Source organism: Acomys minous (genome assembly GCF_964271855.1).
Source record: "Acomys minous genome assembly, chromosome: 9".
Classification (NCBI taxonomy): domain Eukaryota; kingdom Metazoa; phylum Chordata; class Mammalia; order Rodentia; family Muridae; genus Acomys; species Acomys minous.
The window spans coordinates 88209239-88235695 of record NC_140490.1 but is presented as its reverse complement, the minus strand read 5'-3'; the positions used below and the strand labels follow the sequence as shown (position 1 = coordinate 88235695).

The 26457-nt window shown below is 43.9% G+C and overlaps 2 protein-coding genes and 1 long non-coding RNA gene across 4 annotated transcripts in view; 2 read left to right on the top strand and 1 right to left on the bottom strand.

The window, feature by feature from the left end:
* Positions 1 to 7709, top strand: part of TCP11L2 (t-complex 11 like 2) — a 39981-nt gene extending 32272 nt beyond the window's left edge. The window contains exons 9-10 of the mRNA XM_084796318.1: positions 1386 to 1558; positions 6791 to 7709. Of these exons, the coding sequence (XP_084652444.1) occupies positions 1386 to 1558; positions 6791 to 7035 (418 nt within the window). The 3' untranslated portion in view covers positions 7036 to 7709. The remainder of the gene's footprint in view (positions 1 to 1385; positions 1559 to 6790) is intronic.
* LOC311605631 overlaps positions 1 to 13770 on the bottom strand; it is a 48312-nt gene extending 34542 nt beyond the window's left edge. For both annotated transcript variants that reach the window (XR_014782032.1, XR_014782033.1), the window contains exon 1: positions 13637 to 13770. This is a non-coding gene — a long non-coding RNA (uncharacterized lncRNA). The remainder of the gene's footprint in view (positions 1 to 13636) is intronic.
* Positions 13771 to 13888: 118 nt separating this feature from the next.
* Positions 13889 to 26457, top strand: part of POLR3B (RNA polymerase III subunit B) — a 96830-nt gene continuing 84261 nt past the window's right edge. Inside the window, exons 1-6 of the mRNA XM_084796283.1 lie at positions 13889 to 14423; positions 20156 to 20188; positions 20384 to 20440; positions 20530 to 20594; positions 24121 to 24196; positions 25137 to 25237. Coding sequence (XP_084652409.1) covers positions 14352 to 14423; positions 20156 to 20188; positions 20384 to 20440; positions 20530 to 20594; positions 24121 to 24196; positions 25137 to 25237 — 404 coding nt within the window. The 5' untranslated portion in view covers positions 13889 to 14351. The remainder of the gene's footprint in view (positions 14424 to 20155; positions 20189 to 20383; positions 20441 to 20529; positions 20595 to 24120; positions 24197 to 25136; positions 25238 to 26457) is intronic.

The following is a 26457-nucleotide window of genomic DNA, read 5'->3' as shown; positions in this document are numbered from 1 at the left end:
AAAGGTTTTGCTTTTATTGTGACTAGGAAGGCATGGCTTATATCACACTTTAGTTTTTCCTTTAGCCTAAGAACTTACTGACAGAAAGCAGAGGAAGCTAGAGCACTTACTCTAAAGTGGATTAAGACATCAGAGAGAAAAGAGTTTTGTCAAAATAATCTACCCGTGAGCTATAGAGCCGCAGAGGTAGGGTCCAGCGAGAGTGCACAGCAGAATCCAGTCGAGGCAGGGCACCAGGGATGATGCAGAGGTGAGTCCAGCGAGAGTGCACAGCAGAGTCCAGCCGAGGCAGGACACAAGGGATGAGGCCACTTTTGTGCTTTTCTTACTAAGCATTTACTGTGCCCTTGACATCCTGCCCAGAGCTAACACTGCCATAGGGCAAGTTCACTGGTAGAGCCTGGATCTGAACCAGGACCATCATCACATCAGCCGTAAGGCCCGATTTACTCCTTTCCGCTGCCTCCTGTCACGAAGCCACCTCTCATCTTATTCTTTAACTCCCATTTTCCACAGTGACACCTAAGAACCCTTTCTAGACAAGGAGATCCCATGTCTCTTATGCTTTAGCCGTGTGGATCTAACCGACACCCTCACTAGTTCCCTCCCTCCTCGTTGACTAAATGACCTACTCCCTCATTACTTTCAATAAGGTCTAAACTGTACACTTAGAATTATTTGTTAGTTACTGGAAAGTAGCAATGGAATGTTTACTGCCTTTGGTCACGATCAGCCCAGTATTTCAGGTAATTTGGCCTCTCAGTATCTGTGTTGGTGTTAATGACTTACTGCTATCAGCACAGAAAATTTAATTTTTCTACTCAACTTTATAAGCTCATTAGAAAATGTCTATGAGATGGTTAAAAGCACTTGGCTGGTCTTGCAGATGACTTGGGTTCAGTTCCCAGTACCAGCATGGCAGCTCACAACTATCTGTAACTCCAGTCCCAGGGGATCTGATGGCCTCTTCTGATCCCCATAAGTACCAGGCATGCATATATACATGCAGGCTAAACACTGATACATGTAAGATAAATCTTTCAAAAATGTATATGAGTGAATCAGACTAGTGGGTTTAAGAAGTAAATGGATATTTCCTGTCCCTTTTGCTAAACCTGTGAAAATGGAGTTTTCCACTTAGACCCTTGCTTTTATGTCAGACACTGGGTACACATTGCGTGGTTTTTAGCACTGAAAATCTATTAAGTGAAAGCACTGGTAGTTGAGAGAAGCACTATTTACCGTCATTCTAATAAAACAATTATTGTTGCTTGTAAGAGAAAAGTTGACAAGAATTTTCTATAAGTTAGTTTATTTAAAAACAAAACAAGAAGATGCCTGAAGACCCTAGACTTGGCCTGATGCATTTGCTCTGTGTTGTATAGGACCTTTAACCTGAAGGAAGCCCTGAATTCCATCGGTGTTCAGACGTGCGCTGAAGTTAACAAGGCCCTGAAAGAGAGAGGCTCGCCCGCCTTAAATGCTGACGTTCAGGCCAATCTTGTCGGCCAGTTTTCAAGCCTTGAGGAGAAGGACAACCCTGTGTGTACCTTGATGGGTGAGTTCTCTTTATTTTTCAACCAGTTTTCTGCTTCAGTTTCAATTTGCTTTAACTTACTATATAAGTGTTAGTCACGTGGTAGTATTAAACACAATACTAAAAGCAATTCAGATTTTGGGTTTTCAGATTAGGGATGCTCAACCCATCAAGTCCAAAAACAAAACAAAAAGCCCAGCAAAATCTAAAACACCTGTGATAACGCCTCGAATTTGGCCACAGGCACTGTCTTACCATGGCTGTGATGAAACACCACAACCAAAAAGCGACTTAGGGAGGAAAGGCTTTATTTTACTCTCAGTTCCATATAACAGTTTATCATCAAAAGCAGTGAGGGCAAGACTTCATGCAGGGCAGGAACCTGCAGGCAGGAGCTGATGCAGAGGCCATGGTGAGGTGCTGCTTCCTGGCTTGCTCCCCATGGCTTGCTCAGCCTGCTTTCTTATAGACCCCAGGACCCCCAGCCCAGGATAGCAGCACCCACCATGGGCTAGGCACTTCCCTATGAGTCACTAAGAAAATGCCCAACAAGCTTGCCTACAGCCTGATCTTATGGATGCATTTTCTCAATTGAGGCCCCCTCCTCCCAGATGGCTCTAGCTTGTGTCAAGTTGCTATAAAGCCAGGCAGCACAGATACTAGCTTTCATTTTCGTAGGACAGATACTGAAAGGATAAAGAAATACTGATGTTTACATAGGTCCTACTCGCCTGTTCGTACCAAGTGGGTGTGGTACTTCAGAGCCTGTCGTAACTATCCAGCCAGTGGGCTTTATGAAGGCAGTACATGGTGATGTGGAAATCCTGGGTGAACGTGCAGCTCAAAGCCACGCTCAGCACAGTCACAGGATGAGGCCAATGGTTCTGTCATGAGCATCCCCGGGCAAACAGGTCCTCTTCTAGGTCAGAGTTAAAGAGACCAAGAGTGAAAGGCTGCAACTGGACATGAGTGGACTCTCATTGGCCTTGTTGGTCAAGTAAACAAGCTTCTCAGTGTCAGGCTGGGTTGGAGAGTTGGCAGCGTGGAGAATGTATCAGGACTCTTGCTGTGGCCTGTGACTAGTTTACATAAACAGGGCAGTTGTTTTATGCTACAGCAGAGAGGGCCGGGGAGTGGGGGCTGGCTGCCCACAGTGTAATCAGAGGTCTTGGTTTCCCACTGTCCTCTCTCAGCACTGTCTTCCTCTGGGCTGGATGCCTACACAGTAAGGCAGTATGCTCTACCATGGTTCTTCCATGTTTAAGTCAAACACGAACTGGGAGTTTTCTCCCTTAGGTAAACAGTGGCCCAGAACGGAGTCCCTTAGACTGTAGGTAGCCTGACTGTAGGTCAGGTTCTGTCCTTGAATTGGTTGTGGTGATCAGGCAAAAGAACGTAATCTTGAAGAGTGCACTCACTTCCTGGACAATCTGCTGAGCCAGAGTATCGATCAGAGTAGGGGAGACACAGTTCCTTTGCCCAAAATCAGGGTGTTATTACCTAAAGAGGACAAAAGCAGGTGCTTGTAAAATGCACTCAGTTACTGCAGCTACTGGAAAATAGAGGCTAGAAGGAGTGGGACCAGACTGTGCTCACATTCTGGGACTACTGAGCTATAAGCTTATCAAGTGCAGTGTCGGTGACCTAACAGGGTGGGCACATCTTATTATGGCTTGAGGGGCTCTGCTTTCCTATTCTTTTTTTTTTTTTTTAAGATTTATTTATTATTATGTATACAGAGCTTTTCCTGCATGTACACCTGCAGGCCAGAGGAAGTATCAGATCACATTATAGATGGTTGTGAGCCACCATGTGGTTGCTGGGAATTGAACTCATGACCTCTGGAAGAGCAGTCAGTGCTCTTAACCGATGAGCCATCTCTCCAGCCCCTGCTTTCCTAATCTTATCCCTGGGAACATAGGATACCAGGAGTTCAGGCTGCACAGGCTACTTAGGAGGGCCAAAGCCTCACCTTGATCCCAGAAATAACCAATGCCAGGGTACAGCATGGTGCGGGGGGAGGAGTAGAGGCTGCAACTGAGAGGAGACAGTTGGTTGATAATGGTAGTTGGCACAGCCTCTTGTCACAGCCCTTACCTTTATACCCCACATGCTGGCCTGCCTCTGTCTGTACTCTCTAGAGGAGCAGTTGTAATCTGAGAGATTGTGCTCCTGAAGGCACAGACACATGCTGCTGGCTTCCCACTGCTATGCAGACCTCATGAACACAGGGGCGTGTGTGCTGTCTGCTGTTTCTTGATATAGCACTGAGTCTTAGGTGGCATTTAATATATGTTATGAGTGCCCATGGCTGAGTAACAGGGCCAGACTTGGGACTCTTACCTGCCTATGGGCTCCGGGGCTCATATTCCTTTGGGCAGAGCTGGACCCTGAGTGGCCTGAACTCAGTGTGTCTGTGCCCTGGATATCCAATGAGAAGGGGGAAAGGGCAGGGGATGCCTGTTAAAATCTGGTAACACAGCTTTTGTTTCCGAGCTCTCCCAAGGGCAGCTTTGCCTGTTGGTCTGCACATTGAAAGTATTTTTTTTTTTAATCTTATTCAAAGTATCGTTTCCTTAGCTACTTGAGTAACTGTCTTGAGTGTCTCTTTTGACTCTGGTAGCCAAGGACAGGCCTTTGGCAGGGACTCCATTTGGCTGCTTCAAAATGAACAAATGGTTCTGTAGTGTTGGCCTAAAAACTTGCCTTGTCCAAAGAGGAGGCAGAACCACTTGTTGACGTGTAATAGCCATTTTGAATGGATTTAATTTTTAGGCTTTCTGGTGATAATGTGTTTGGACTGCATCTCTGATGAAGTCAGGCCCAGATCTGGAGGAGGCAGCCAGTCCAACGGGAAAGCTCACTGGTTTTTTGTTTTGTTTTTTTGTTTTTTGCTTTTTTCATGATAAGAAACTAGCATAAGTTAAGCCCTTGGATCTCGGCATACAGGAAAGGCTCTGCCAGTGCTGGCCATGGGCTCCCTGTGCAAGTCACCTGTGCTCTGTCACCTTGTGTTCTCCTTGATGAGAATGCATTGGCCAAGGGTGTTATACTCTCACCTTGTCATAGCCTTGAAGAGATAATTATAATGTGGAATTCCTTTCAGATAAAAACTTACACCACACACACACAAATTAAAATCACCAATGGATTATGTACTGTGTCTGTGCATGCCCATAGCCATTTACAGTTTTGAGAGGTGATTTTTCTCAGTAGCCTAACTGACACATGAATCATTTCTCCTAGTTGAAACCCACAGGTAAGGATTATGTGTCTGTGCTTGTCTTCCCCGGGCTCCACACTCAGGCTTTAGTTGTTTTCAGTTTGGTGTTGGAAACTTTTCATTCCAGGCTCCTTTTAATTCAGTCAGGATTATTGTGCCGTGTATCAGGCCAGGAATAGAAAGATAAAGACGCATAGCCCTCCCGCCACCTCGAGCTCACACCTAGGACAGGAGAACCACATGCTCACGAAGAGTAAGCTGCCGTGTGAGTCTGTGACAGGTGGTCGGGAAGGCCGCAGAGAGAAATTACTTTAGACTCGGGATTGAAGCTCGGCACGGAGATGGAATGGGATGGGCAGGAGTTAAGAAGAGGAGGTGTTCTAAGACGTGGTCATTGGAAACTTTCAAGGTCTGGGGTTACTTCTGGCTAAAGTAACTTGTGGGGAAAGGTGTTTGAAAGTAAGGGTTTTGTTATTGTCGAAAGCCTGGCATACTGACACATGCCAGTAAATCTGCCCACTTGAGATGTGGGGGCAAGAGGAGCCACAGTTTAGCCACATAGCAAGCATGTTTGAGGTCACCCCAGGCTTCATGACTTTTTCTCCCTGGGAGAAGAAAAAAAAGGGCTCCATTTCATGTTGATAGCTGCCTGTGCTCAGTGGACTGAGTTTTTAGTAAACATTATTTTGTTGTTGTTGTTATTTTGTTTTGTTTTGTTTTGTTTTGTTTTTTGAGACAGGGTTTCTCTGTATAGCCTTGGCTGTCCTGGACTCGCTTTGTAGACCAGGCAGGCCTCGTCCACAGCAATCCACCTGCCTCTGCCTCCCAAGTGCTGGGATTAAAGGTGGGCGCCACCACGCCCGGCTTTAGTAAACATTCTTATTTATGAGGGTTTTGTTTCCAAAGCCAGAGAGAGTCCTTGGAGCTACACGTGTGGTGGTGTGCCTGGTTGGCACTACAGCTTGTCTGATGTGACTGCAGCCAGGTCTATGCATGCATTTGCTTGTATACTGCCGCCACAGAGTCAGAGGCAGCGAGGCAGCTAGGGAAGGTGACTGATGCGATGCTGATGCCATGCTGCTGTGCAGCCATCCCTCAGTGCCTCCTGTGCAGAGGCTGCAGAGTCAGTGACCACACCAGGGTGCTTTGGGGAGTACTGCTTTTAACTATGCCAGAGCCGCAGGCATGAACTTCAGCTGGCTCTGGGAAATCTAGATGTGTGGCCAGACTTCCTCATTTAAACTCTAAGGGTGTTGGGTATCTAGAATTAAATTTTTAGAATCAAACTTTTGGATTTCAATATGAACTCCCTGATCTTAAATTGCTTCTATAAAAACAAAACAAAACAAAACCCCAAATAAATGTGGGGTTGGCTAAGTTAGGCAGTGCCACCTTCAGTATTGATGGTGGTTGCTGGGAATTGATTTTTATAAAAAAAAAATTGTACATCACAAAAGCACTCTCCTTTCCTAATCAACCATCTCTGTTTTTATGTGTTACCCCCAAACTCTATACTTGAGTATTAGTTACTCACTTACTTCTCACAAGTCTGTAGGCAGCTCAGTAGTCCTTTGCCTTGTCAAGCTCAGCTATGTTTCTGTGGCTACTGTAGCTTAGGTTGGTAGCCCTGTGATCTTAGCAGGACTCTATCAGGAGTGTGGGGGGAGGGTTGCTCATCTAGAAGGCTCTCCTTAGAGCTGGGAGCACTGGGCTTCTCTGCCTTTGGCCTCATCCTCCAGCAGTTTCAGCCTTATCCGTGTGGGCGATGGTAGGCGAAGTGGATGTCAGTCGTGCACCTTGAGGCTCAGGCATGCAGTTGGCAGCCTGGCATTTTCATATATTGTATATTAGCAGAAACAGGGCACAAGGCCATCAGTCTTGAGAGATGAAGAAATACTCTCCACCCTTAATGGGAGGAACTGTAATGCCACTTGACTACAGGCAGGGGCACATGGGAACCTCACTGCTTACTATTCAAGACTGTGTACCTCAGTAAGGGAACAGATAAAGATAACCATTTTTTCCTTTAGATAAACGGATCCAGTTGTACATGAAGAGCCTGCTCTGTCTTCCAAGCACTCAGAAGAGCATGCCTCCCATGCCAGGCGGCCTTGATGTCATTCAGCAGGAGCTGGAAGGCCTTGGCTGCCAGTACGCAAACATTGTGAATCTCAACAAGCAGGTGTATGGACCATTTTATGCAAATATATTCCGAAAGCTGCTCTTCCAGGATGAAGCCATGGGGAAGATAGATGCTTCCGTTCCAGCTAACTAAAAAGAAGCGGGCACTGGAGAAGAGATGGAGATTAGCACTCGATACACAGCCAGATGCGGCACATTCCCAGTGCTGCCCTAGAGCAGTGTTAGACTGCATCTGTGTAATCTGTGATGTTAGCATCACAGAAGGGCCACAGAGCCCATAGACTCTTTTGTGTATCATTTCCAAATTTCAGGCAGATAGATTTAATGAAGAAAAGTAATTTTTAATGAATTATATTACCTATATAATGCTGGTGTTTTCTTAAACATTTATATTGAGCTTTTTTTTTTTCCCTCTTTTTCTTTCCCCCCCAGACAGCATTTCTCTGTGTAATAGCCCTGGCTGTCCTGGAATATATTGAGCTTTTTTTTTTTTTCTTTTGTGACTTGTTCATTCAACCTGAAAGGAGTTGTTTTAGTTTTTATACTTGATTATACTGCAGTTGCCTGCAGTAATACAATGTGCAAACATTTAAAAAATATGTTGAAAATGAAGGGGCATTCAGCTTCATTTTTTGTTTAAGTGGCAAAGTAAATTTGTGTCTTGAGTCTGGATTTAGCCAAGTACATTTATTAGGATTTTTAAACCATAGCTATTGGCATGTTTATTTCGTTTTTACTTAAATGTTTACTTCTACTTTTGAAGCTTTCCTAACATGGTTGTTTTTGTAATAAAAACTATTAAACAGCTGACAAGGTAATCTTCTCTTTCTTTTACTGCTAAAACATGAGTTGCTCATACTAACTGCATCTTAAAATGTTAAAAAATATTTCAGGATAACCAGTGCCTCTGTTTTCTAACTTGGGTGTCTCAGAGTGTAATACTGGGTATTTGTTTTTTGGTTTTTTGTTTTGTTTTGTTTTTAAATCTGTCTCTGTCTCTCCCCGCCCTCCCCTCTCTCTCTCTTTCTTTCTTTGAGACAGGGTCTCACTCTGTAACCCTGGCTTACCTGGTAATTAATGAATATATATATATTGTCCATTCGGTTAACAAACACTATGGAGCATCCTCTGTGTATCAAGAAGACTACTCACTTTAGCAGTAGAATTATTAAAACTGAACCGTCAAGAGTAGCAGGGCCCCTACACTAGAAGGAAGTGAAAATCCTTAAGCTGATCTGTACTATTAGAGAAAATTAAGCCAGATCTGGAAATACCGTGCTTTCCCCTCTCATGAAGAATCTGTGTATATGCCGAAGGCATGAAAGGAAGCCTATCTGATGAAATTAAAGGAGGGGGGGTCGTTGGAAGTGGGGTGAGGATAAAAGTAATGGCAGCATGAATATGGTCAAAGTAGAGTATATACATGGATGAAGTGCTACAAGGAGCCAGCCATGGCCGTGCAAGCTGTACAGTACCAGCATGCAGCAGGCGGAGGCAGAAGGATCCCACGTCAAGGCTAGCCTAGGCTACAGAGACTCTTGTCTAAGAAAAAAAGAAATAAGTCATAATGAAACCTATTACTTAGTATAATTAATAAAGTTTTATTTTCTGCGTACCCCTGGCTGACCAGGAACTCCCTCTGTAGACCAGGCTGGCCTCAAACTCAAAACAATTCACCTGCCTCTCCCTCTTGAGTACTGGAATTAAAGGAGTGTGCCACCATTTCCCAGCTAAATAACAAAAATTGTATACATTCCAATAAAAAGAAAGGTGTGGAGAATTAACAAGGGCTATAAAATAGATTTGATTCATGTTGGTGAAGACCACTGAACTCTGCCATGGAGGGATAATTCTTGGTCTAAAACCTAAAGGATCATAGGCATGGGCCAAGGACCAACAGGGCTGGGAGTGGACACAGAAAAAAAAAAAGTGAGGAGGAGAAGCAACGAATCCAAAGAGGAAAAGATAATAATGAACCTATGAAAGCAAAATAAAGGTAAAAAGTTTTCTTTTTCTTTTTTCTTTTTTGTCCTGGAAACAATGAAAATCATCACTGAGTGTTTGCTACAGGGGAAGGCCACAGACAGACCTAAGTGTTGAGACAGTTGCTCTCAGAAAAAAAAAACTTGGTGGTGGTGATATCATATGTGTGTGCTGCGTGTGCACACACATGCTCATAGGACCACGTGGTGAAGGAATTCACTGGATGCATATTGAGTGCTTCGCAGAATCAGCCTTGGAAAATAGACGGGAGCTAAGCAGTGGAAGTCGCAGGGCCTCCAGCCGCACTGACAGGTTCTGAACCCTCCTGGCTGCTGCCTCACCTGAGAGAGTCTAGATTAGTACTCCGACCCTAAGTAGTGGGGGTGAAGCCAGGGAAGAGTTGACTCCTGTTCCCGGGGCCCCACTAAAGTCACACTCTTGCTCAAACATAACTCCACTTGCTGTTCAGAAAAAGTAGAATAGGACTGAGATCTCAAAATCCGAACCTGACTCCACCTCACCAATATCAAAGCTATACGGGTTCAAGCCATTTTTTTTTTTAATTTGGTTTTTCGAGACAGAATTTCTCTGTGTAGCCTTGGCTGTCCTGGACTAACTTTGTGGACCAGGCTGGCCTCGAACTCACAGCAATTGCCTGCCTCTGCCTCTCGAGTGTTGGGATTAAAGGCGTGCGCCACCACAGCCTGGCTTCAAGCCATCTTTTAATCTTCATGAACCAGCCACCTTCTCTGCCCTCCCACCACATTACTCATCTACCTCAGAGGGTGAAACTCAAATAAGGTGCGTTTGAATTGTCTGCCAACTACACCGTAATGTCGCCAGCATACATTACTAAGTAACTGTAATTTATGAGTCTTAAATCTCTTTCATGCTTCAAGGGGTTTTAGTGTTTTGAGAAACGACAGCCAAGGGCTTAACTACACAAGAACAAAATTTGTCATATCTCATCAGAACCACGGCTTATTAGGCTCAATATTGTCATTGGCAGGAAAACTCAAGGGTATAGAGACAGCTGTAGTGGTTGTCCTTGATGTCAACTTCAAAGGCTGGTGACAAAACACAACATGCTCTTGATTCATTTGCAACCAGAGTTTATCCTGTGAGTTTTAACCTTTCCAAAAACAACAACAACAACAACTTTAATGATAAACTTTCTCCTCTACCTCTGCAATGAAGCCCTATTTTCAGTCCTCAGCTTACAATGTGAGCCTCTTTAATATTTCAAGAGACAGGTGCAGAGGGACCTAGCGTATGGCCTTATGAAGAAAGAATACCTAGGACTGTCTCAGCAGCCGCTCTTGCAGGTTTGCTGGAACAGCTGGGTAAAGGTTTTGGTCTTTCAGAATATAATAAAATGACCACGGGGAACTCACCATTTGGCAGGGTTATGTAAGTTGTGTAACTGCACAGCACATTGTGGAGCAGACTCGATCATTTTCAAATGTGTAAAGGTCAATGAACTTGCCTGTGTCATGGAGCTGCTGAGTGTATCTAACCCAAGCAAGATCTCACCCTGGAATGTGCGCTGTTAGCTACTGGCCATATGGCTCCTTGACTCCTCCAAGCAAAAGCATTTCCCACTGTTGTGATGCTAACAAATGCTAACTCAGCATTTACCCCTCCACTTCCCTTGGGGTCTTCCCACTTAACCTCTCTTAACATCCCCAAGAAAGAGTGGGGTTCAATTTGTTCTCCCCTAAGCCTGGACACACCTCCTGCACTGGGTAAGGCTGTCTGGTATCCTCGTTTCAACCTCTCCCTCATGTCCAGCTTAGATGGCTGTTTTTGTGGAAACCCTAGTCTTCTTTGGCTGGAGGAGAATGATGTCCTATGACACAAACTGGGGCTTTTCAGAGAAAGGCCTGGGCATGGAGCTAAGGGGAGACTGTTTAATTGCTCAGTCTTGCAACTTCTACCCAGGCTGATTCCCCACTGACTGGGGAGGTGGCAGACTTTCAGGCTAGCCCTCTCCTGTTCAGACACGGAGTACTTTCTCCAGCACTCTTCTGGCCGCCTCTGGTTCTTTGTAAATGGATCCGCGGACAGGAACCGCACTGGAGGATATACTCTAGTGCATCCTCCTAAAGCCTCAGAAAACAGAAGATCTAAGTTGTTCCACATGACACAAAGGCTGTGAAATGCCCAGCTCTGCTGGCTTCCGGGTGTCACCGAACAATGAGCATCTGACTGCCAGAACATAGAAACATAAACCCTCAACGGGCACTAGCTGTTGGCTCTGTTAAAATGGCTTTGCCTCCCCCGTGCCTTTGGCATGGTGTTAAAAGCATTAGGTCTCGAGAAACTTGAGTGTGAGACCTAGCAGAAAGCATGGCTCCTGGACTGAGATAGTTATAGATTTAAATTTCAACTCCATTTGGACAAACTGCTCTTTTTTTTTTTCCGTTTTGTCAATCCCCCCCTCCCACCCGAGATAGGGTTTCTCTGTGTAGCCCAGGCTATCTTGGAACACACTCTGTGGACCAGGCTGGCCTTGAACTCAGACATTCCCCTAAAAGTGTGAGCCAAATCTCTTAATAGCTGTCTTAGCTTGTCACCATGAGGGGTGGCCCATTACAGAATCCACTTAAAGGCACTGGGAAGGAGCAATGTTCAAACTGATGGACACTCTTCCTTGTATCCCAGGATCCTAACCCCTCCCGTTACCAATGCCCCTTAACCAGCCATTCCTGCCCCACAGCAGTGGCCGACAGCTCACCTGGCTACCACACACCTCTTCACCTTATATAAAGGATAGGGCAGGATTGAAAGAGGTGAAACACTTGAGCTCTGGGATCTCCCAGACCTCTGTGTAAATAAGTCATCAGGCTTTTGCACAGATAACTCAGTAAACGGGTGTGGCAGCATGAAACTGAGGAAGCACAAAACTATCCTAAGGGTGTTTGTTTGTTTGTTTGTTTGTTTGTTTGACTTTGCTTCAAAAGTCTAGCCTCCTGGAAATCAAAATGACGTCACGGGTTTGACCTGGGGTACAGCTGTGATGCAAAAAGGCTTACAAGGGATTGTGGTCCAATAGGCAACATCACTGTCAACCAGCTGTAGCCATGGAGGATTGGGGGATTACTTCCACCAAAGTGTCCTTCAATTCAAGAGAAACTTGGAAAACTCAGGGAGGAAAACAGGAATATAATGTTAAATCTATGATGCATTTTCAAGTTCTGTATTGAACTTGAATTTATTCAGGATTTATTCAGGAACAAGCAATGTACTATAAGCTAGAAAACATGACAGCTCTTGTTCTGCCGTTTACAGCCTGAATACCCAGACAAGCACAGAGGCTATGGTGTTAGGTTAGAGCGTGGAGCTGACAGAGAAGCAGCCCCAGCTCCAGCCTGCCAGTCAGAAAGCTGGCATTTTCACTTCTCCAGGTGACTGTGATCTGGGCTACGGTAGGAGAGCCATCTTCCACTAGCTAGCCGGCACATCTGAGCCAAACTTGACATCGTCTGCCATCTATACATCACGGTCACAGTCCTTTGCAGACTCCACTCTAACTACGGTGCTCTCTGGTAATTAATTTACAGGGTCGTTGGAATATAGGAAACTTTAAGGATGGAAGGGCAGGAACTGATCATTATTCTCTTTAAATGATTTATTTTACATAGAAATGTGGAGTTGGTCCTCTCCCTCTACAGCGTGGGTCCTGCAGACCGCACACGGCTTCTCAAGCTTTGTGGCAGGTGCCTTAACCTCCTGAGTTATCTTGGTGACCTGTATTTTTCTTTTTCTTTCTTCGCCTAGATTCAGAAGTCTAGCAGCACAACATTTAGAAGCTAGAAGCCCTGGAATTGAAGTGGCTAACTCAGTGACTCTGTAACCTTGGGGCCAGGTTTTTTTTGTTTTTGTTTTTTTTAAATCAGAAAGTTATAGCCAGGTGTGGTGGCGCACGCCTTTAATCCCAGCACTTGGGAGGCAGAGGCAGGCGGATCACTGTGAGTTCGAGGCCAGCCTGGTCTACAAAGTGAGTCCAGGTCAGCCAAGGCTACACAGAGAGACCCTGTCTCAAAAAAAAAAAAATCAGAAAGTTATACTTAGGAATTTTAAGAATATCTTTATCATGATTTCAACTATTAAATGCTGTACAGGTCAGCAGCATTGTGCATACTCACAGGACACGATCCATCCCCACAATTTTTGTATTTTCCCAAACTGAAACTACCCGGTCAATCTGTTGGCATCTTTTAACTTTTCTCTCCATAGGGTTTTTCTTCTCCTTGGATTTTCATAAACTCAATTTCAAATTTCAGGGGGGGAAAATCCCTTTGTCTTCTATCAACTCTTTGTGTGTGTTTACTATTCAGAGAGATTTCTAGCGGCATGTTCTGAAATTTTAAAAATTTTAATGGAATAATAAAACTTTAAAATTCTTTTTACCCTCCTCTTCCTCCCCCCCCCCCTCTCTGTGTGTGTGTGTGTCTGTCTGTCTGTCTGTCTCTCTCTGAGACACAGTTTTATCTAGCCCAGACTGGTCTCAAACTTGCTAAGTAGCCAAGGATGCCCTTGAGTTTCTGATCTTCCTACAGCCACTTTCTAGATTCTGGGATTATAGGAGTGTGCTACCATGTGAGGTTAATATGCAACCCCTAGTGTATTTGTTGTAGTGGGCACCAAACCCGTGGTTTGGTTCAAACTAGTAAACATGCTACAAACCTCCTTCCCTCCCTCCTTCCATTTTCTTGTAATGCTTTGTCAACATATGTCGAGATACTTACTCTAAATAGGGTTTAGATTTATTTTTCTCCCAAGCCGTTAATTAGCTACGCTAGTGTCATTTGTCGGGTTTTCTCGACCCACTTTAAATGTCTTTCCATACTAAAATTTTGTGAGGGTAGTTTACTCCGAGATGGTGCACCTCAGAGTTTAAGGAACACTATTTTTGTCAGAACTTACTCCCACTAAAGCATTTCTCCTCGTCCCATCATGGTCATCCAGATGGCAGTCAATGGCTGTCCATTACACGCAGGTACCATCGATTACTTAAGCAGCCATTTATTATTAGACACTGTAAAACACTTCTTGTTCTTTTGTTCTACGCAACATAGATACAGTTTTAGGCTGAGTTAGATGAATTCTCCGCTTCAGAGGTTCATGCTGTGGCCACTATTACTTAGTAATCTACTACATTTTGCCGGATTCACTCACGCCGCTGGGGAACTGGAAATAAACTTTGTTGGGAGTGTAGGATTGGCCAGGCGAGACCTCGGGACTTAAACCTGGCGGTGCAGTTTCCCACATCCGGCTCGGGCACTTCCGGGTTTCCCCGCAGGTTAGGCCGGATCAGGCGGAACCTTTTTTGAAGCGCCTCCAGTAAGCAAGCGCAGCGGGGACACTCTAGGACAGAGCACACCACTCTCGGCGTGCTGTTTGCTTGGAGCAGCAGGGGCGGATGTGGGCAGTCTGTCGACTTCTTCCTTTACCGTGAGTGGCATGGACGTGCTAGCTGAGGAGTTTGGGAGCCTGACCCCGGAGCAGCTGGCTGCGCCGATCCCGACCGTAGAGGTGAGCGCCGTTGAACGCCATGACCGCAGCCAGCGGAAGAGGCAGGAGGGAGAGGAGGCGTTGCCGGGAGAGGTTTGAGGAAGGCGAGGGCGGGACCTTAGGCATCTGCGCATGCCCAGGACTTCTGCACATGCTCAGAGCTCCGCGCGTGCCAATCATTACAGGAATCTGGGTCTCATCTGCTGGGAGCAGTAAGAACAGAGGAGCTTTTTAGTAGCGTCCCAGGTTTAGAAGCTCAGCGAGTGGCTCTTGGGTGAAGCCTTTCTAGAAGTGCAGGTGTTCGCTGGCAAGAATGGTTCCTTGTAAACTTTCCTGGGCAATCTGTAGCTTTGACTATCTTCCCCGGAACGACCCAGGGATCCCGAGAGCTTAGGCAAAGTTCATGAGGTCCCACAGCCAGCTTTGGAGCTAAAATTAACTGTGAATCCTACCCTGGTCATCGGCTTCCTTTTAACCCAGAGCTTCTTTGTGCTGCAGAGTTAGTTTAAGTACCTTGAGTTCCCGCCCCCGCCCCCATTTTCAATCTTTGCATTTTCTGAGAGGCCTTTATAGCTTTCATCAGGTAATCACAAAAGTTGAGGGCTATTGCTTCACGGTGAACTGCCTGATGAAGTGCAGTTGTTGACATGATTTTTGTTTCCTGAGAAGGCACATGCGTATTCCCTCTAAGCCTCCAAATTTTTGTCATGGAATGGGGAGATCTCGGATTGAAGATGGTCAGGGGAGAAATTCAGACAATGCCTTATTCACTGTTTCAGAGGAGCTGAAATAAATCCAGTAGCACTGGAGGAGAGGTGACAGTAAAAGAGGTGACAGGAAAAGAAAGGTTCTTACTCTGAAATGTATTAACTATAAGAACGTGTTAGGCTTTCTCCCTGGGAGTTGTAAAGGACCTTTAACGGAGTTTAACCAGGAGAGTGACATGACAGTGACTGTTCTGATTGATAAAAACTTCCACAGGGCCCAGAGCTGGCTCAGGAATTAAGTACTGCTGGCTGCCTCTTCCAGAGGACCTGGCTTTGATAACTACTATCACATTGTTTTTTGTTTTTTTTTTCATTTATTTTATTTTATTTTATTTTGTGTGTGTGTGTTTTGTTGTTGCTTTTTGTTGCTGTTGTTGTTGTTTTGGCTTTTTGAGACATGGTTTCTCTGAGTAGCTCTGACTATCCTGGACTCGATTTGGAGGCCAAGCTGGCCTCGAACTCATAGAGATCTGTCTGCCTCTGCCTCCCGAGTGCCCAGCCTGGGCCCACACAACTTTAATCCCAGCATTTGGAGTGTGGAGATAGGAGGATCACAGCCGCAGCGTCTCTGCATAGTCTTTCATTCCATTTGCTTACATGTCTCCCTTGTTAACCTGAGGACTTCTGAAGTCATGAAGCATGCCTATTTGTTGACTTGTTTGTTTTCAGTAAGTACTCAATAAAATCAGAAAGTATTTGTTCATCTTATCAATCAATAATAACTGGCCCCAATGCTTGAATAACATGTTCTACCATGCTATAACATGAAGGAAAAAAATACACTAGAAATGATTAATTCAAATAAAACAGAGCTCCTGTCTAGAAAGTTGTAGAGGAAATACAGGTTGGAAAGTTGAATAGTGAATATATCAGCTAAAAGGAAATGATATTTTTTTCATTTACCTCAGCATTTAAAACATTGTTCTAGTAAGTACTGTTCAAATTAATCTTCATTATTTCAACAGTGAAATTGAAGTTCACAACAATAAATTAATTATTGCTTTGATTTATTTATTTATTTTTATTTTTTGGTTGTTTGAGTCAAGGTTTCTCTCTGTAACCTTGGCTGTACTGGACTTGCTTTGTAGAGCAGTCTGGCCTCGAACTCACAGAGATCTGCCTGCCTCTGCCTCCTCTGAGTGCTGGGATTAAAGGCGTGAGCCACCACACCTGGCTAACATGCTTGCTATAAATAAGCACAGTGTCAAGGTCATTCTAGACACTTCTTTGGCAAAACTCTAAGACCTGAGGACCCTGCTACAGAGAATAAGACTGGGGAAAAGGGTTAGCAGTATTAGAAACATACAGTATTGTAGGAAAGGGTCAGTGCCTTCCTAAGGAAGTCATGATGGATACACAACATTAATCTACAAATAAAAATTAGAAAAAAATGAAAACCACCAGAAGAAAGTATAAGCATACAAGAGAATAAAAGCTCAGAGCAAGTAGAATAGTCAGTCGTCAGAAAGAGGCTGGAGAAATAAGCACTGGCCAGACTTGGTGAAATATAAACACGTTGTTAGATTTTATCCTGTGTTTTAATCACTGTTCTGTTGCTGTGAGGAGACACCATGACCAAGACAACTCTTCCTATAGAAAGCTGACCGTTTCAGAGTTAGCCCATTGATGTCATGATGAGGAGCATGACGTCATGCAAGGTGCTGGAGAAGTAGCCGAGAACTTTATATCCTGGTCTGTATGCAGGCAGAGGGAGACAGAGAGACTGGGCTTGGCATCGGCTTTTGAAACCTCAGAACCTACCCACAGTGACACACTTCCTCCAACAAGGCCACACCTCCTGATCCTTCTAATCTTTTCACACAGTTCCGCTTCCTGGCGGCCAGGCATTCAAGTACATGAGCCTATGGGCCCATCATGGTTCAGACCACCACACCCTAAGTGTAGTGGGCAGTGTATTGCTAAAATTAAAGCTATTTCATGGAATGATAATAATGTTTAAAATTCTACTGCCAAATCATATGCATTCTCTCTGTTGCCATTGTTGAAATCCTTCACCAAGCTAGTGTTATTAATGCATTCTCTCACTTTTCTTTATGGAGGTAGGGCTTCATGTAGCCCAGGCTAGACTTGAACTTGTATAGCCGAGGCTGATCCTGAACTCCTGATTCTGCTTTCTTGTCCTAATTGCTAGAGTTACAGGCCTGAGCCACCATACCTGGTCCAAAGGTTTACTACTTTTATAAGAAAAAAAAAAAACAATAAGAGAAGATGGCTGAGTACACATCCAGGAGTGGAGTGATAAAGTAAGAGATGGAGGAGATTAGAAAGTGTGTGTTTGTGGCAGACAGTGACTGTGTACTCCTCCTGCCTGTGAGATAGGAAAACTTTCTCTGGGCACAGAAGGGAAATTTTGAAATATGGGAGCAAGAAATTGAAAAGTTAGGTTAGTATGTAGGGCTCCTGTAACAAAGTACCATAACTTGATAGTGTCAAAAACAGATGTTTAATATCTCACATTGCTGAAAGCTGAAGTCCAAGATCAAGCTCACAGCAGAGCCTAGGAGAGATCCCAACGTGTGCTTCTTCCCTCCTGTCTGCTGGTTTCCCGACAGTGTGGGATGTATCCTTGGCAAACAGAGGCATCGCCCTGGCTCTACATAGCAGTGTGATGTGTCCATCCAAATTCCCCTTTGTGGTATGGGCACCGGCCATGCTGAATGACAGTTCGCCTACTGACTGGTCTGCATCTCCCACAGCTCTGTAGGCCAGACCTCCCTGAAGCCAGCGTAGGAATTTAGTTCAACCTGTAGTTTTTGTCTTCCTAGGCTGTTTCTTTTTTTGTTTAACCAGATATTTTTTTTTAAATGAAAATCCCAAATGTTCTACTTCACCAATAAAGACTCAGGAGCCAAGTGCTGGGATGAAAACCTGCTAGCTCAGAGAGGCAGAGAAAGTACCCACTGCCTTCCTGCTCAGTTCATGTCCCAATGGAGAAGGCCCGAAAGGCTCACTAGCTCAGCTGACAGCCCAGGAGGAAAGGGCCAAAATCCCCAAGGTCTGCTAGCTCAAAAGCCAAAGGCCAAGGAGCTGAAGAGCTAAAGAGCTAAAAGTTAAAAGCCCAAGAGCCCCTTCTGCTTCTATACGGTGTCTGAAACACCCCTCAACTCAAAGTCTCTCCCACTCTTTACTCCCTGTCAGCTGGTTTCTTGCTCTGCCTCTTGACCTAGGGTTAACTTTATTAAAATCTGTGTATAGAAAGCTCTTGGATTAAAGCTGTGTGCTAGAGCTGTCTAAATTATACCTTAATCACCTGTTTACAATAAACAGAAAGCTCTTGGATTAAAGGTGTGTGTTAGGGCTGAACCATGCTAAGCAAAAGACAGGTTTTTACAGTTGATAGACTTGGGGATCACAATGGGATCAGCATAATATTCCGCAGATGTTGAGTGTTGATTGTTTTGGTTTGAATAATTGCAGATGCTCAAACAACTCTTACCCAATATATGCTCTAGAACATTTTTTTACCCCCAAAAGTTCTCTTACAACTTTTTCAGCACCCCCCCCCAACCATAGTCTAGCTTGCCTGTTTTCTGGGCCTCCCTATATCCTCATTTCTAGTTATTGGAAATATATATTTATATTCTCTCACCCCTCTCTCTCTGTCTCTGTCCCTGTCTGTCTCTGTCTCTCTCTCTCTCTCTCTCTCTCTCTCTCTCTGTGTGTGTGTGTGTGTGTGTGTGTGTGTGTGTGTGTGTCAGGGTCTCACTATGTAGGGCTGGCCTCAAACTCACAGAGATCCTCCAGCCTCAGCCTCCCAAGTGCTAGAATTAAAGGTGCGCGCCACCACACTCAGCTTTTGTTCTCAGTTTGTGCAGTCCTTTCCCACTGCTCCCGGGGCACGATCACTGTCCTTTGGCTTTAATAATTGCTCCCCAATTTATACACCAGGCCACTCTGTATCTAAGTTCCAGACATCTGCTGCCCGTTGGCTGTTTCTACCTGAATGTCTTAATGGGTATCTCAGACTATACATGCAACAACCAACCTGCCAACCCTGCAACCCCTGAACACCTGCTGCTCCTGCACATGGCTCCTGCCGCTCATCTCTCAGCCTTGGTTCTGTGCCTCTAGCTCCTCAGACCAGAAACGCTGGTGTTCATTTTAACTTCACTTTTTCTCAGGGGAGCCATCTAGTCTGTCGTCAAATTTTACTGGCTTTGCTCAAGATTATGTCTGCCAGCTAAACAACTTCTCACTTCCTACCTGTACTGTCACCAGCCTTAGCTACTGCAATTAGCTAAGTGACCGTCCTGCTTCTAGCCTTGCTCATTTCTACCCCGCATCCAGAGTGATGCAGTTAGGATGCGCGAAGCTATCATGCCACCCTTCCACTCAGAACTTTCTAGTGCCACTCAGGTCCCTCAAGTTAAAACAAGTTTTTATGTTTGCCACAAAGCCCTGGGTTGTCCCTAGGCCTTTCCTGAATAGTCTGACTTTAGACTCAGCTGTAGCCGTTTGTCAGGAGTCCCCTTAGCAGATGTTATAAGGGGAAAGCGACTGGCTCACTACGCAGTGGTCTGTAAGGCAAGTCATAAAATTCAAGAGGCTTGCCGGTTAGGAGTCCTTAGTGGAGGGGCAAACCCAGGCGTGCTGAGCCCTGAAGCCTTGCAGCAGCCTGAGGCTCTTTCTGCTTCAGAAGGAGCTCTGATCCCCCCAGACCCAAGCTAACCGCTCTCTTTTCAAGCTACGCGCCTCACTGAGGATGTGCCATTAGAGGAAGTGTGGAAAGTATGTGGGATCTTGTCATCCAGAAGAGGTTTACTCTACTTAGAGAAACCTGTGATGTATGTGTATGTGTTTACGTGTATATACACATATATAAACATGTTTACAATAGCACTTCCATTATAAGATTTTCTCCGTTTGTTTACTTCTTTCTGCACACTGTGATAAACTTGGTACCAAAATAATTGTGTTTTGTGGTCACTGGCACATGTTCTCACGTTCTTATTGTTCGGTCCACAGGAAAAATGGAGGCTGCTTCCGGCATTTTTAAAGGTAATTGTTTGATATTTAATAATAATTGGTTATTTTCCACATAAGTTATTAATATGGCCCTTTTAATTATTCCTAACTAAATACATGTATTAATCTTCCTCTGCCTTGTATTTGAGAAACACTGCCTGTTGCCCAGGGCCAGAGTGACTCGTGTAACCTGTAACTTTGTTGCCTCCTTTCCTCTTTTCTGTGTAGGTGAAAGGCCTTGTGAAACAGCACATAGACTCCTTCAACTATTTCATTAATGTAGAGGTAAGCACCCAGGATTAAAACTAGACATAAACTGTGCATCAGCAGGAAGTAAGAGGTTTCTGTTCCTAATTTTACACGTTGTACTGCAGATAAAGAAGATAATGAAAGCCAATGAGAAGGTTACCAGCGACGCTGACCCCATGTGGTACTTAAAGTAAGAAACCAACTCCTCTTAAATGATATTCTGATTGTTTTTTAAATACTAAGGTAGATGTACTCACTGTCAAAACTCTTATAAAACCATTATTTTGTCTATTTAGTAGACTAATTATAAAGTACTCATACTCAACTTATAATTGTAAATCATTGTAAGAATTTTAATTGAGAAGTTACTAAAACTTGTAATTCTTTTATTAAGTACATCTTTCTTTTGATGAGTTTAGATATAGATTTTAAAAAGTGTTCAGTATTCTTTGCACAGCATATATTACTACATTGTATATAACCAGAACGCAGTGAGAACCAGGAAGTTACGTTATGCAGAACTGTTAGCCAAACAGACCTGACTTGATGTTCTTTCCGTTATGGCCTGTTTCTTGTGCCAGAATCAGTCCCGGGCTCCTGGCAGGCTGCCTTTCAATTGATAATTCCACCGCACAAGAGTAAAGACCAGTACCCAGATTCTTTGGTCAAAGTATGCAAGCTTTATTTCCTGTCAGAGAGGACCGTCTCCCTAAAGCAGGGTTTGAGAATATAGCATCTGGCAGAGACAGTGGGGTTTACATAGCACTAAAAGACTGCAAGACTAGGTTTTCAAGAGTTGGAGGATTTCCAGAGAATTTTTGGTTACATAGGAACTTGGCTGAACATTTCAGAATTATTTGGAAGAACATCTTATCAGGGTGGAGGCTAGTGTATAGGTTGTAGAACATGTCAAATTCTAGAGGATGGAGCAAGACCTAGCCAAATCAGAGTTTGACAGAAAACACGAATAAACTTATTTTGACCTTGTAATACGATGGCTTCTAATCTTAAGCTGCTCCATCTTTATTCTGTATTTGTGTGTCTGTGGGTATGTACAGCTGAGGGCAATTGCCCTTGGAGTCCAGAGGAGAGCATCAGAGCTCCTGGAGCTGCCTCATGTGGCATTTCATGGCCATGAAGCTTTGTAATAGTCTGATCAAGTTTTCCAGAAGGTGTTTAAGTCTGAGCCTCTGGATACTTGCTTATGGTTAGATTAAGTTACACAGTTTTAGCAAGAACACCTCAGCAATGTTTTGTGACATTTTTACTGATTCATGTAAAAGGGTACATATCAGTGTCTTTTATTGCTGGTGATTTTAATACTCTTTACTTGGTTAAGGTAGTATTAGTATCTGTCTTTCAAAATTCCCTATTGTAAATATACTATTTTTTTTGTTTCATAATAACTTTGGAGAGCTCCTTTATATAATGCAAATACTGGCATTTTTTATCACTAATTTTATTTAATTAAAAAAACTGCTGTGCTTGGGATTGAACCCAAAACTTTGTATTTGTGGGACAAGTGCTCTATACTGAGCTACATTCGCAGCCCTCACTGCTGACCGTAATGTACACTGATGATTCTTATCCATAGTAGTTGATCTGTGGGATAAGTCTCTTTTCCACCACCCCTGTTTTTAATATTCCCATGCCCTCATTGTGCCTTTCTATATGTTGTTTTATCAGTCTAGGCTCATGGATATTTGTTTTTTCTGTTGTTTGTAATCCAGTATTAGTCTCTTGCACAGATTATCCTAGCTTTGCCACCATGTCCTCTCAAACCTCTCAAAGTGCCCTCATGATATTTCAACTACTTCATTCTTTCTGGAACCATAGGATCTCTCTCTCTCTCTCTCTCTCTCTCTCTCTCTCTCTCTCTCTCACACACACACACACACACACACACACACACACACACACACACACTTCCCCCCCATTCCCATCTGGGAGTCAGCCATTTCTCCAAGGTGCTTTCGTCTCTTTTATTGGAAGGTAGTACTTCTAGATCAACATAAGGACACTAGGGGCTTAGCAGACAGCATCAGCAGATACATGAATATGTACTAACACGTTATGCACACATCTGTCCTGTCCATTTTGTTTATATTAGAAGCTTAGGACCGATGTCTCTGATTCTCAGCCAACAGTACCAACTCATTCTAACTATCTTCCTTTCTTTATTTGTGACTTTAATCCTGACAGTGAGAAATTTGTCTCTTGTTACCTATAATTAATTTTTAAAAACTTCAACCCTACATTACATACAGAGTAATGTCAATACAGAGTAATGTCAGGATTACTGATACACCTGCAAAAGTAATATGTACTAAGTCGAGGACAGCATTCTTCCCATCTTCAGCCTTCCGGGATGCAATCGAGCTGCTGTATCAACATCTTTACATTGGAGGAATTAGACTGTGCCACACGGTATCTTCAAAAGTTGTGGCTTCTCCCCCAGGGCTTTGTTTGGTTTGTTTTTGGGTTTTCTCTGTACATCTGTGGCTGTCTTGGAACTTGCTCTATAGACCGGGCTGGCCTTGAACTCAGAGATCTGCGTGCCTTTGCCTCTTGAGTGCTGGGATTAAAGGCATATATCACCGCTGCCTGGCCTCTTCAATTTTTTTCACCCCAGTTTCCACTTATTTTTGGTAGTTAAGAACATGTTAGTTTCCTATCCTCCCTTCTTTTTCTACCACTGAGCATATATTTCCCCCTCTTTAGTCCTCTTTTGTTTAATATACCAAACCCTGAGTGCTCGCATAGGACAAGCAACGCCTTCCACATTGCTGTTTTCACTGGGCATCATTTTATGGAACCATAGCTCTCATACTTTTTCTAATAAAGCCTGCAGTATCTCTTAAAGATCCTTAGGAGGCCAGAGGGAAGGCTTTGTGGGTAAAGTGCTGAGTTTGGACCCTAGGTCTTCATGTAAAAGCTGGATGGTGCAGTGAGTACGTCTAACCACAGCACTGGCGGATATGAAGACAGGCAGACTCCCAGAGCTTGAATACAGCCAACTCAGTTGGTCCATTCATGTTCAGTGAGAGAGACCTTGTCTCAAATAAGAAGGGAAAGGGGCCAGAGAGATGGCTCAGCAGACAAGCACTGGCTGGCTTGCAGAGGGCCTGGGCTCAATTTCCAGCATACACATTGTGGCTGTTAACTCTTTGTAGCTCCAGTTCCTAGGGATCCAGTGCCCCCCTCTGGCTTCTGCAGGTATCATGCATGCACACTGGATTTACATGCAGACAAAACACTCAAACACATCAAATACAAGTAAGTCTTTAAAAACACTTAAGGCGGAAAGCTGTAGTGGAAGAGGCTGACATTAATGTCTGGTCTCCAGGTACATAACACACACACACACACACACACACACACACACACACACAGAGAGAGAGAGAGAGAGAGAGAGAGAGAGAGAGAGAGAGAGAGAGAGAGACAGAGACAGAGACACAGAGGCAGAGAGAGACAGAGACAGAGACAGACAGAGGGAGAGACAGAGAGACAGAGAGACAGACAGAGAGAGACAGAGAGAGACAGAGAGACTTTGATAACCTTGTCCTTCATTTGTAAAGTTATATGAACGATCATTTCAAGAAGATATGTCATTGTCACTTTTGCTTGTCATCCTCAGCAAGGTAGGGACTTTTCAAACACACTTGTATGTGCTCTTTGAAGACATGTAATTGATAACAGAATCATTTGCTTTTCAGATACCTTAATATCTATGTTGGACTTCCTGATGTTGAAGAAAGCTTCAATGTAACCAGACCAGTGTCCCCTCATGAGGTAATCACACCTCTTACCGTACTTGGACTTGTTTTGACCTAGACTCTGCTTTTAATATAAACTCTTAAATTTATTTATTTATTTATTGAAACTGGGTCCTCTGGAAGAACAGCCAGTACTCTTAACCCCTGAGCCATCCCTTTAGCCCCGCATAAGCAAGTTTTATTGGTTTAGGAATAGAAAACTTACATTATGGAATCTCAGACACTGTTATAAAGTTGGAAGACGTTTTAGACCTAACTCACAGTAGCAGCCACAGATGGGATGTAACACAGACAGTTATGTGCTTCAGAGAGATTAGATTCTCTTTTTGAAGCTGTGAGCTACCACATAACCATCTGTGTGATAATGTCGAATGCACTGGAGAGTTTTCATGTGCTTTCCGGTATCTTCTCGTGGCTTCAATGAAGATATTTTTTATCTTGTTATCATGTCAAGCTAGCGCTCGTTCCAACCATTTCTAAACTCCCCCTGCTGGTTGCCGAATGGTGTGGTGAATGGTTTGTGCTATGACTTTCTCTTGGTAAGCTGTTTTGTGATACAGTTTGTACACACATATTTTTCTTAGTTTTATGATTGTCAGCCATTTTGAACAATATGACCCGCCACATTAATTATTTTCTATGGACTGAATTTACATGGAACTATCTGATTGATTGCTTTAAAGACGTGGAAACAAACTAATCATTTGCCCCATGTTGTTGAGAAGAAAACCACTCCCTAGGATTATCGCTCCATCTTTGGACTGGCAGGACCAGGGATGCTGTATGCAATATGTAGGCCAGTACACCTTGTCATCCCTTCCTGAGGAAAGTTGACTTGTAACTCCTAGGGCACTGTGTCGGCAGCTAAGTAGAGCAAAGTTCAGTTTGGTGTGGGCCGAGCTCCCAATGGGAGCGCTGAAGGGAAGAGGGTCAGTAACGGTGTGATTCTGTTCCAGTGCCGTCTGCGAGACATGACATACTCTGCCCCAATCACAGTGGACATTGAGTATACCCGAGGCAGCCAGAGGATAATCCGCAACGCCTTACCCATTGGCAGGTGAGAAGTCAAGTTGCTGCTGGAGCCACGGTGCCTGGAGTTCAGCCCCATGATGTGACCTTAAACCGAGCAAAAAGTCCTTTTGCCTCCCTCCCTGGTCTGAAGTGTGTGGGAAATGGTCTAGCTCATGGAGTGACTGTAGACGATTTGCGGTAAATGCTTCCCTTTCTTCTCCTGACCGCAGCAGCCAGCACTCAGGAGGTCACTTAGGGTTTCACTGAGTCCTGCACTGGGCTTCTCCGTGGATCCTGTACGCAGTGCCCTAGACACTTACCTGTGTGTAGCATAGCTTTGGAAGAAGTTACTATCTCCTAAAACAAGTTTGGAAATACTGGACAGCATCAGCTAGTACTTTCAGAACCGGCTTTTCCTAATTAGGGACAAATGTTGAGTCTTCTGTATAAATAGTTATGAATTTAAATGCGTTTGGTTTTCTTGAGGTATACCATGTGTACCTATACTTTAAAACATTTGTTGGCTAATGTATCTCATTTACATCCATTGTGCATACGTACACATCATTTCCATGCATGGAACTATATAGTTGCATATGTTTCTGTCAGTGTATTCTGTACTTGAAAGCTTCTCAACTTTTAATTTTCTCTCCTTCACTCCTTCACTCTTCTGTCTGCTGTGAAAGGCGTGTTTCACTTCTGGTTATGTTACTTTAGAATTGAACTATGTAACTGAGCAAAGTTTAAATGTATCTTTATTCTCCTAGGAAGTACAAGACCTTAGAAGGGTTCTGGGGCCATACCTGTCCTTGACTTACTTTACGCCAACTTCTGTTCCTCTTGTCTTGTTTTTTTAGCCCATAAGTTCAAAATCATTGTTGCTTTATAAAATTAACATTTATTTATTTCTGTGTATTTGTTTTTGTTTCCTGTTTTGTCTGCATGTATGTATATGTACAGTGGGTATGCCTGGTTCCCAAGGAGAGCCCAAGACAGCATCAGATCCCCTAGAGTGGAGCTAGAGATGGTTGTGAGCTGCCATGTGGGTGCTGGGAACCAAAGCCGAGTCCCCTGGAAGAGCATCTGGGGCTCTTAAGCACAAGCGGTTTTCTTTGTGCAACATACATCTTCATGGCAGACTTTGATTTGGTTTTTATTTCCCATCTTCTGAAAGGAGGAAGTTTATTCTAGAAATTTCATTAGAGAGGGTATCTTATTAATCTACTTTTTAGTTCTTATCTGAAAGCCTCTCTTTGTGACCTCTAT